General features: G+C 40.2%; 1 protein-coding gene across 2 annotated transcripts in view; it reads right to left on the reverse strand.

Moving 5' to 3' along the window:
- Positions 1 to 12,190, reverse strand: part of tanc1b (tetratricopeptide repeat, ankyrin repeat and coiled-coil containing 1b) — a 130,155-nt gene that overhangs the window by 31,512 nt on the left and 86,453 nt on the right. For both annotated transcript variants that reach the window (XM_030427791.1, XM_030427790.1), the window contains exon 8: positions 1,556 to 1,678. In XM_030427791.1, the coding sequence (XP_030283651.1) occupies positions 1,556 to 1,678 (123 nt within the window). The remainder of the gene's footprint in view (positions 1 to 1,555; positions 1,679 to 12,190) is intronic.

Below are 12,190 nucleotides of genomic sequence, written 5' to 3' on the forward strand. Positions count from 1 at the left end.
CAACTTCTAATACTTATTCCACATACTCACCACTGCTGTTCTTTTTATAACAACACCTTTGGTCTGACTCATTTATTTGGCAACAAAGGGCTTACTCTTTTAACAATGGCTTAACTTTTGGGTTTGCAGATTTGACATATTTGAAAAAGCTGTTTTTTTGTGTCAAACTGAAGTAGATTGAAAGTAGATTCAAATATGAATCGTGATTTGGTTCATTGTCTGTTTTTCAAAACCATACTCTAAGTGTACTGTTGACATGTAATGCCATATTATTTGTTACCAGCTAGATGCCATCCTGTTTCAAAGCTTTCAAACCTAGCATAAGGTAATACCAAGGCCCTTCTTCTCCATTTTCTCTGTTTGTGCCCAGTGTCATCATCACATGCCAATTACTTAATCACAATGATGTATTACGTATTTCACACAAATTTCTATCTTGAAGAGTTTTTTCACAGTGAAATATAATACTTGAAATAAATTATAAGTAACAGCAGCTTGGAAGGGATTATATTTTCATTTTGCAAAGATGGCTGGAAGAACTCCAAAGAATATACAAACTTAATTTATGGGCCAGAAGAATGAGATGCCATCAACATATCCTTTAATTGAACCATTGCTGTTTTTCACTTGTTTTTCAATGTAGTTTATGTAAATAGGACAGAAACATTTAATTAACTCAGTCAGATATAAAGATGCATGTGAGGTTGCATGTCTGCAAATCCTGACAATAACACTAAATACAACATGTATTCAGACCGAGCAGACATATGCTGTTTCTCAGTACTGATGTTTCTTCACCAGGGATATAAAAATTAATCCACTGACATGATACGTCTGTATCAACTTCATGTTTGAAGAGGTGTGACTAAAGGAAGAGGACGTTTTCAAAAGAGGGTTAAATAGTTTGAGTATCTAATGATGTCATTTTAAATTATTCATGTTCTCATCAAATATTCACTCTGTGGGATTTTGCTCAGTGAGACTGTGGTTTCAAAACATATAACCAAGATGAAGGCTGGTGAGCCGAGGAAACCATACATGATTTTATCCATAGAGTTAAATGAGCGGAGGAAACATGTTTTATGATTGTATAGCTGTAATTAAATCAATAAAAAAATCAGTGCATACTTGTAAGTGTTTGCTCAGTTTTGTTCGTGGTTCTGCACTTAAGCGCACTGGATTATAAATTAAACAAGGACAATGAGTGTTAAGTGCTGACATTCAGCTTTAATTTGAGGGTGTTGACAGTCACCTCAGATGAACTCAGCACGGATGGTCATACATATTTATACATACCTCTAAATGGTATAAAGAGCTACAGTTCCCTCATGGTTAAACTAATATTGATGTACCACAACAAACAAAATCAAGCTAAAACACAGCACATTATCCTCATACCAACTGTCTTGTAATTTAACATCTAGTGCACTAGAGTCATCAAATATGTGAACGAATTAATGAATTGGCTGCTAACTGTATTAGCTGATGTCTTTTTTCACGTTTTTTTCCTGGTTGCCTCTATCTACAGTACATCAATAACCCATAGAACAGTCACCTTTAGAGTCCTGAGGGGGCCTTCCTCCTGTATTATGCCAGGGTAGGCGAATGGATGTCCGTAGGGGGGTGTTACGCTGTTCATCAAGAAAGCTAAGGTCTTCCAGCTTTGTGGAACTGGTTGCTATAAACAAAGATAGAAATAAAGAGAGTGAAGCAGACGACACTTTGGTACATCTAATATAAAGAGTAAGACAGAAACACACAAAAGAGTAAAGAACATTTGTGGCACATTCGGCATCTCTGTAAGAAGATGAGTGAGGAAGAGGCAAGCCAGTGCGTTCTGACATTTGCAGTTTGCCTGAGGCGGTGTGCGCGGGAACCAGTATACTGTGGCAGAATGAATAACAGTATCCCTGAGTCAAGACAGAAATGCTGCCTTTTTTCCCTTGATTTGAGCTGACAGCTACACCCAGTATAGCAGTGAGAGGTCTGTCCCCACAAACACCCCGCTGGGTTGTACAGGGAGGGCAGATTACCTTTCCTAAAACACAACGAAAGAAAGCTAGAGAAATGTTCCAATTGAGAGATTCACTGCCACATCATGACTATCAACCTTATTTCCAGCACCCATGATACCTTGTACAAATTTTGGGTGCAACTTCCAGCTCATCCTGTCACTTAACTGGAACCAATGCTTTCAATGGTTCTTAAAGTGACTGGTACAGCGTATCATTCATTCATGGAGATCTGGGTTTGCAGCTTAATTTAGTGAATACTCGGGCTGCACAAAAAATTGTTAAAAAATCGCGATCTCGATTCACACATACACGTGATCTTATTTCTACACATAGCGATTCTGGAGCATTTTATATCTCGAGCTGAATCACAAACAAATGCTCCTATTTTCCTCCCGGATTTTTCGAAGCGCCCCCAAACGCAGCACTGCCGCTGCCTCCTCCCTCAACCTGTGGTAAAGCATCTTTACAACACGGGATTCAGCGGAGGAAGCCCACCTGCAGTTGAGTGTTTGGAAGGAGTGAGTGAGAGGCCGTTTTTAGACGGGGCAGCAAGCCGCCAATCTGCCCGTCTTTTGGGCAGCTAGGGCCGCGGTTTTAGACAGAGGGCGGCAAATTGAGAGTCTGTTTAGGTCCGCCGATTTGCCGCCTCAGAGGCTACACTTATTTCCACCTCGCCTGCTAGTTGAGCAACTGGACAGCCGCTGAGATCCGGGAGATTCTAGTTTCTCCTGGATCTCTAGCTGTTTCGTTGTGTTAGCTTGTTGTTGTAGCGCAAGCTAGAAACGGTCGCTACTTTCAAAGTAAAAGCCCCCCGCTAAGAACCCAGTTCTAAACTACAATGGGGTGCAATGTAAAGCTCTTATTTTGAAGACAAATTTGTTGTCAACTGTTCCCAGCCCAACTTCGGGCTTCATGTCACGTCACATGTTTACTCGATGAATATTACGCCTCCGTTTTAGAAAGCCGATCAAAGCAGCTATCACATATCAGCTAGCCAAAGATATGGCCCCAATAAACACTGTACAACATGAGGGATTAAAGGATTCCCTCTCATCTTGGAGACAAATTATTGTATTTTTTTCTTTTGTAAAAGTCATTTCTCATCCAATGATAGAACTTGAACAAAACAAAAAAAACATTGCTTTATGCCTCTGCCATACTACAATGTTTTTTTACTCATCAGTGCAATAAACATTTTGTGAAAAAATCGTGCCAGAGAATCGTGATCTCAATTCTAAGCAAAAAAATCGTGATTCACATTTTTTCCAGAATCGTGCAGCCCTAGTGAATACTATTACACTACTATTATTATTGCTTAGCACACTTAACTAACGCTTCTAAAGCCTTGAAGGCACTACCGCTAGTTCCACCAAGCACCAGGACTGTCACCCATCATTTCTCCCGTAACCCCTAATCTTTCAACCCCTTAAAATACTGAGGACCTTGAGAATAAACTGTTCAGGAGGGATGTCTCCTGAAATCAAACTATGGAGATGAACTACTTGATAAGCCAGTGATAACAAAGCAAACTTTCTCTTTGAACTGTAGCTCACGTTCTGTGAAATATTATATAGATGTGCATTAGAGCAACAAGGTCTCTCTTCCAATTGATGCTCACCATTCAACAATTTTATCACCATGGTGATCCCGGCTCTCTTGGCCCTGTTGAAGAGCAGAATCAAAGGATCTGCTCTCCACTTTCACAGCCTCAGCTAGAAGAGACTGTCACAAACACTCAACTCTTCTCTTCACTCCCTTCTCTCCCCTCACTTGGTCGCTAACTTACTCTCTGGAATGTCCCACTAATTAAAAACCTGTCTGCTGACAACAGAGGAATTGAGGACACTGCCATCAATACAACTTTGACTGGAATAAAAAGAAGCCTCTCAGGGCTACTTTTACTGCAGTGGACTGTGCTCTCACCACTACCTATATGCACAAAGTTGAACTTTAAAAAGCAAAAAAAGAAAAGAAGTCTGCAAAGATCAACACATAATCTGAGTGCAGATCAATACTGCAGTATTACTTGAGCAAACCTCATTCTAAGGCTAAACTGAGCAGCTACTTACATCCAACAGCAGAGCCAAAAAGAGCAGTGGGAACACTCAAAGCCCTCCCCTTGTCCCCAGCATGCAGGCATACAGGCAGGGTACAGACCCTCAGCTAAATCTCTGGAGAGTGCTCCTAGTGGATGAGCTCACCCAGGGCACAAAAGCGATTCCTCTGCCCCAGTGCTCCCATGCAGGCACACTGACAGCATTCAGCTGCTGAGCAGAGAGCTTGGCTGCCCCCCTCTCAGGAGCTCAGCCAGTCACAGCATCCCCAGCATTGGGCACTCGCTGACAGAAAGCTTTCCAGAGTGTCATCCTCCCTACACATACACCTCTGTCCATGTGCTGCATGCATTCTGCACACGCACAATATTTGGTAAGTGAGCAGCAGAGGGTGAAAAGGAAGTGGATTAGAGGAAATATAAATTGAAAACCAAGGCATTTAGAATCCAGCGGCTGATTACTGTTTGTAATGGGCAGCAACTGTAGCATTAATCAATGATCCTGGCAGGAGTGGGATAGAAAAAGCAGGAGAGTCATTCAAGAGATGGACAGAAAATCCACCCTCTGCAGTAAATCCTCACTAAAGCCGAAGAATGACACATGGAAGGGGTCTTTTTCTTGTTATCTTCGCCGATTTCTTTAAGATTTCTGAAGGGGAGAATGCAGAACCCCCATCCTACAACCAGACACATCTTTCTGCCCATGGGTCCAATAGGAAACCCAGCTTGACTTGCCTAAGTATTTTAATGCACACACTCCTTCACTCCTGTCTGCGATAATGCATCCTGCACCATGAACATTTTTCCTTTCTGTTAGGTTATATCTCTTATTAGCCGCAATCCTTTCAAGGCTAAGAATTCCCACAGGACGCCTTCATATCCCTCTAACCCCCCCCCCCTCAATTCAGTTTCTGCTCTCAGCCTCAACATTCCTTCCTGTTCTTGCACATCTCTTCTCATTGATACATATGATACCTTGAAGTCTTTGCTCGCAGTGACTTTGACACATTTGTGCAGCTTCAGTCTGTGTTCAGATGAAAATGGGGTTCTTTTTCCCTTAGGCAGGTCCGCCCTTTGATACTTTTAGCTGCATGTTTCCCCTGACAGAACAGAGAAGAGGGCTGAGCTCCTGAGCGCCATCCACTGCCCCCCTTATCTTCCTCAGTTGACCGTACTCTGCTCTTGAGCAATGGATACAATCAGTACTCCCACCGTCTTACCTTTTCAGGTTTGCAGGCTTTCATTGTAACCATTGTGTGACACATATAAGTAAGAGTGAAGGACAGTTTTTAGGTGAGGCTGGAAGTTCTATAAATTCTCAAAAAAAAAAAAAAAAGCACCGCAGAGTATTTGACTGCTATAACACAGATGGGAGTCCGATTCCCACAGTAGTAAGTGTGGAGGCGATAAGAACAAATTGTCACTGTGATGATCTTCTTGACATAATCTTGATAACAATTTGTTGTAATATTTAGGTAGTATTAAGTATTGAGAACTATGAACCTGGACATTTTTCAATAAGACATTTGTTATATCAACATGACAGAGTCAAACAGAAAAAGATAATTATCCACCCACAGATATTACTTAAGTGTCTCATAAAGTGGTGGTGATTTTTGTTTTTGTACAGGAAAGTGCTGTTTCATGCACACTATAAGCAAGAACTTCACTATGTTTCTGTCACGGATCTATGTCAGTGAATGTTTTAATATGAAAAAGAATTATGATTGTGACAATTGTATTTTGGAGTTTTCCATAAATGGTGCTTTCGTTGGGTTATTCTGTTTGCCACTCCAGCATGCATTTATTTGTTGGGATTGGTACACTGACTCAGAGTACAAACTACCTGAGAGATTTAACTTGACATAAAGAAAACCTACAGGGTCAGAGCAGTTGATGGCCAGTTCTGATTCAAACTCAGATCACAAAAGAGTCTTGCTAGAAACGTTTTAATACAAGAATTCAACAACGTGGCATGATGTGGTTCTTTGAAGCTGTACTTACTGTAGGAATACTGCTGCTAACATGCTAACAATAATAATGCTAAGACTAAAAGTCAATATTTCCAAGTCGGCGTTGCCAACTTCTATTCAAAAAGGTCTCCAAGTGCATCTGCATTCGAAAACGTGTGTACGCCCCCAAAGCTAATTGATGTGTGTATGGCAAATCTCTGACCTCTGACCAAAGTAACAAAAGCAGCTGATTTAATAGATTAGCACACGTGAAAAGAGACAGGAGGAGTAGGCTCACAATGCATGGTTGCAAAAACTTCTATCAAGCTTTAAATAACTGGATAGAAATAAACACTACGATTTACAAAATGGGGAAAAAAAGGGAAAAGAAAAAAAAGATAAAAGGTAGACTAATAGTTCACTGTGTGTGCCATGTATGTTTATGTCTGTAAAATTGGGCCGGGTGGATCTTTCCCCGAGTCTCCCACTTGGAAATCAAACTTTAAAATAACCCTTCAACGGTGTTCATTATTTCAATGGATTTCAGCATTAATTGTTGATATTTAGCAGGTATAATTTTTTTTCTTAAAAAAAGAATGATAGAATGTTAACATTTGCTTATCAATACGGGTAACAAAATACAGCTGAAGTCATAGAAAGGCAACTTTTGCAACTATTTGCTCATAAACTAAACTATTAGGAAAATTGAAACTTTGATCTGATGTCGTGATGCATGAAAAGTTAAGGGATCTCACCCTTGACATATGTTGTGAATATTTGCACAAACCTTCCAGGAATTCATCCAGTAGTTGTCTAGAAATTACAATCTGCACCATAGTGAAGGACCAACCTGCCGAATCAGGTTGCTAGCGTGGCTAAAAAGCATACACTTAGTATGTGAAATAACTATGTTCTACATTGTGCATACTTAGAAGCACAAGAAAGAGCGAGAGTAGAGATTGGATTGGATTTTCTGCACAGGAACATCATACAGAGAAATGGAGCACAAAGTCAATCTTCACTGCAACCTCTGTGCAAAAAGCTATAGCTAGTAAGAAAAGAGACTTTGATGAAGAAATGCAGGCCATCATAACAGTCATGTAGGTCCTCGACAACTACTGTATAACCTTATTCTCAATTGTGGTGGGGCTGTCAGTCAAACCTACCCAGATGGCTTGGTGGCAGAGAGTACTTAGCCAACACAGTCCCTTTGACACTGGACATTTGGCAAGTTTTCTAATGTGTCAATGGAGTGCCACTGAGCAGAATATTTAAATGACTCTTCAAAATGAAGCAGATTGATCGCTGTGCTGTTTTTTATTTGGTTCATGCTGTGACATAGAGGCACTGACAATTCTGAGAATGGACATTTTAAAATGTGACATTTCCAGAGAGCAGCAGCTTATGGACGGGTTATCTGTTCCTTTTTGCCTTCTTTTCAGTCTGCAACCAAACAGATCGATGTCTACATTAAGCTGGAAGCCAAGGAGAATTCCTTGGCTACCTGAAGACATCACAAAGCATTGGCAAAGAGAGGTCGACAAAAGTGACAGCAGACAATAGCGTTTTGAAAAGTGGAGAAGACATGAGCATACAGATATCAGATAAAAGAGTTACATCATGCCTTTTCTTTCTAGTCCTACAGAGACTACAGCAGATCAAATTTAAAAAGCCATAACTTGTCTTCATGCTGCAGTGCTGCGGCAGTTCAAAAAACATGATTTTTTAATTTGAGAAAATTACTGCCTGACCTCTGCAGCATCACTGAGTCACAGATGATGTTCACATGGACCAGATGGAGATGACTTCAGCCTTCTAATAAAAACACAGCTGCACAAACCTTACCTTGTCACTGTTCTCAAAGGTTTTGAAAGAGCAACAATATATCCTTGAAGTTGCTTGCAGCAATCCATAGACTTGGGTCACACAGCCTAATAAAGAATCTTGGATCCATTATCATTATCACACAGCATGAGTTTTCCCAGAAGATGAGAGGACTCTGGAGTAGAAACAAACATTGAGTGTGTACTGTACCTCAACTGGCTAAGACCACAAAGCTCTGTTGAATAGCAAAACACCACAGATGCATTGTAGCACCATTCCTGAGCCACAGTGACCCAAACTCAATCTCCCTGTCTGGGCAACCTGACCACAAGCAGCTCAAGCTAAGATTTCAAAACCATGGCATTCCAGTGGCCAGAACTAATATGGCCCTTTGACTCTGTAAGCCTTTTTAAAAAAGCTTAGCACAAATAACTCAAATATAGAATTCTTAGTACGGAAGTATAATGGAGGGAAGAAAGGATTGAAAACATGAAGGAAGGAAGGAAGGAAACCATTTTATAAACTGTTTTTTTTGGACGCATAAACATTCATGGTTGCTGCAAAATTTGACATTTGAAAGTTACCATGTGGACAAAAAGTTAGTGTTGCTAATGGGTTGCCTACCTTGCTCAGACTGAAATATGAGGTCAACACTGGTCATGTTAACATCATTAAAAACATTTAAATTATTCCCAAACAATTTTGAAATCACATCTGACACAAAATGTTTGAGATTTTTGGAGATACCATAGATATACCTTTGTTTAATTGCTGAGTGGCAACAACATCCCAGTCAAACAGAGTAAGATGTGAGTGGTACTGCGAGCAATCTAATAAAAACATTTAATGATTTAAACAGGTCAAGAAAACTGTTTACTCTCTTCTCTTTTCCAGAGTTTGTCTGGTTCATATCACCTGGTCCAACCTGCAGGGCTGCTCATTTACATGATCAATTTTGATGGATAATTAATTGTGACTTATAAAACTGCACCACACCCAAAAGTATTAAGAATCAGAACAAATAATTAGATATTATTGATTTAGATACTGTGAGTCAAACACAGACATTTTTCAGAATGCCATTTATATCCCTATCAAAAAGAATCTTGCCTATTTGGTAAGAGCCGTCTCAGCAGGCTTTTCAAGCTGGGCTGCAAACAGATGACTGCATTATCAGGGGTGCTGTGAGGACATGAGAAAAATATTTTTTCCCCACATAGGTTCTTTGAAAACACAAAGTGCAGGAAGAAAAAAAGCCAATAAGATTTCATGGGCTTTCTAAAGTATATATTCCACACAGCTCTTGCATGTGGTCAGCTATGACATTTAAACAGGGTACATTTTGATAGAAAAGGGATGATAAATGCCTGTGGTGCCTCTGTTGGGGGTTGCCTTTGTGACAACTTTTTAATAGTTCCTTACAAGAAAATATGTTTTATGAAGAATGGTGGCCAAGATAGCACCTCAGAGACAACCGGCTAATGATGCAATGGGGAAGTGCTCCATAAGAGGTATCTGAATTCAGAGGTGACAGGTGATGTAAGTTCCCACAGCGGCCCACGGACAGGCTAGCCACAGTATGAATGTGTGTGTTCACCGAGGACGTGCAAATGACACTTCTGGGCAATATGCGGACATTCCTCTACATACATAGCTAACATTCTAGAGGTCTAGCTATACATTTGTTGATTGGCATGAGACAGGTGGACAAAAAACACTCTGTCTCAAAGGAAATTTGCGCTGCAACCCTAAGCAACTTCATTTCTCTTAATCTCTGTATTCATTTTGCTTTTCCAATATTTAATTATAAGAATAGTCATAAGAATAGTCCAGTGTTTATATGGGTGAAATAATACTGCACATTTCCTACTCTTTCTTTATTCTAGGCAGTATAGTATCTAGGTATCTGTGTTGGGCGACTGGATGAATACATCAGCTATTAGTGTTTGGTTGAAATTAGCTACTTTTTGGGGGTGATTGTTTTGGGTGGAATTTGGTGATTTTATTTAGCCAATTTAACGGTCTACTTCAGATGAAATAAGTGAGAGCCACTGCTCAGCGACAGACTCTTGTTCAGCTAACCCAGTAGCAAAAAGAGACCAGCAACTGCAGAGAGAGACAGCATGGAGAAGCAGTGTGTAGAGCCAGAATATTTCAAATCTAATTATGTGGATCAAGGATTTATTTCGACCCAAACCAGAGTGACTAATGGAAAAGTGGAAAGACTAACCAAGACTGTTTTGGTCAGTGTGTTATGGTGAGTTAACAAGGCAATTACATTTGTGTAACATTTGTAAAAGAGTGAAACTTTGATTCAGATGGAGTATGATTGTGTGCTCTTAGCTTTATTAGACAAAAAAGGTGCAAGAATATTTATTTTCTTGTCTGTGTTAATTTTCTTTACTGCCCTACCCATGCTTGTGCAAAACAAAGCTGAGCAACTATATTGGCACTAGCCAGTTTTGTACTGATAGTAGCTTGTTTTCTCAAATTCAACATATCATTCAACCCTACCTGGATGTTGGTTGGTAGGTGATGTAACAACAAAACTGTAAGGTTTTGTTCCTTTCAGTGTGAAGTATGCAGTTCTCTCTAAAGACTGTTAAGCAAAAGTCAATGAAATCCATCCGTCTATTTTCAACCACATAAATGCCAACAGGCTAGGTAAGGATGTCCACTGTTTCTTTTTCACAGCCACACACTCAAGCTCTTCCTAGAGGGATCCTGAGGTGTTCTCAGGCCAGGTCAGGCATGTATTCCCCGGCATGCTCCAATCCGTCCCAAGATAGTTGAATACCTTGTGGATGCCTCCAGAGATGCCCGTACAACCATAACCAGCTCTTTTAAGCTTTAAGGAGCAGCTACTAAATTCCTCTCAGATGTCAATGTTTCCCACACTGTACCTAAGTATGTGCCACAATACCCTGTAAAAAGCTTAATTTTTATTATTTTGATCTGTGATCTATTTTTTGGGGTTGCTACTATGTAAAATCTAGAACAACTGTGAAAGAGAAAGCTTTGCCTTTGTGCCTCGCTCCCTCTTCACCATGTACAGGGTCTGCATCAATGCCCACTCCACACAGGTCGGCCTGTGCAACTCATCCTCCATCTCACTCTCACCTTTCAACAAGAACCCTGAGAGACTTGACCTCATTTAGAGCAGAAGCCACTCGCAACCCAATGGGAGCAATCTACCGTTTTGAAGAAGAGAACTATGGTTGGAGAACTGGAGGTGCTGATTTCTGTTTTCTTTATTCAATACTCTTGGGATATTTATTCACATGACAATGACAACATACTGCCTCTATCTTTCGACTGAGTTATGTCATGGTAACCTGGAGTACCACAAGGACCATTAGGAAGCTAAGTGGCATTGTGTTGGAAAAGTGAGTCAATGAGAAATGTGGTGTAAGCACACTCATGATGATTAATTGCTGCTTTGAGGTGTTAATGTATAGCGCAAATTAATGAACCAAAAGTTTTTTTTCTACCCCCGGTATCTTTTAGGTAGTAGTGAGGGAGTGATCATTTATCTGCTTTCATCAATTACAATTATAATCAAGGACTACACTTTTGAGTATAATGCATTTATTTAGTAATGTGTTTCTTCAATCCCTGGGCAGGTGTAATGACAGCTACAATAGACGCGTAGAAAACATTAACATAAAATAGTGCACATAGGGCACAGGACATTGAGACAATTAAAAACAAGGATAAGAAAACTTAAAAAATAAAATAAAGCATGCTAAAGGATATTTGTATGGTCCCACACTTGATTGTCTTTCAACCATGATTTTAAATTGCTTTTACCTTGAATGAAATTACAAATCCCTCTGGGTTTTAAATTGTTGGAAATATTTGGGATAATGCAATTACACAACTCAACCAAATACATAACCTATAACCTTGGTTGTCTTAGAGATTTCAGAGCAGGCAACTCATTATCCAATGTGCTGGCTCACAGAGCCACACAACTGAAAATAGTCAGAGAGGTTCTGGCACAGTGAATGAATGCACTTATGATGAATGCATTCCTGTTTGTTTTGCTATCTACTCCACTGGTTGCTCGGACCTGCTTCAGTAATTGCCTCTTTAGAAACAATATAATTTTTTTTTGTTTCCTTGAGCATCCACTGAAAAGAGTCACTGTCCCTGGCACACCCTGACACCAACGCAGATTGGTTTGGGCCATAAATGAACCTGTCTCACCATGTCCTTGACGTCCTCTCTCAGGGCCTTGCCACACGGCGTAAAATCTGAGGTGTGAATTCTGCAGGTCCCTAGAGGGCAACGCTGCATAACTATGACATCAGCCCATAAACCTTTGGCGCACACAGGAGGACGAG

Source organism: Sparus aurata, chromosome 9 (genome assembly GCF_900880675.1).
Source record: "Sparus aurata chromosome 9, fSpaAur1.1, whole genome shotgun sequence".
NCBI lineage: Eukaryota > Metazoa > Chordata > Actinopteri > Spariformes > Sparidae > Sparus > Sparus aurata.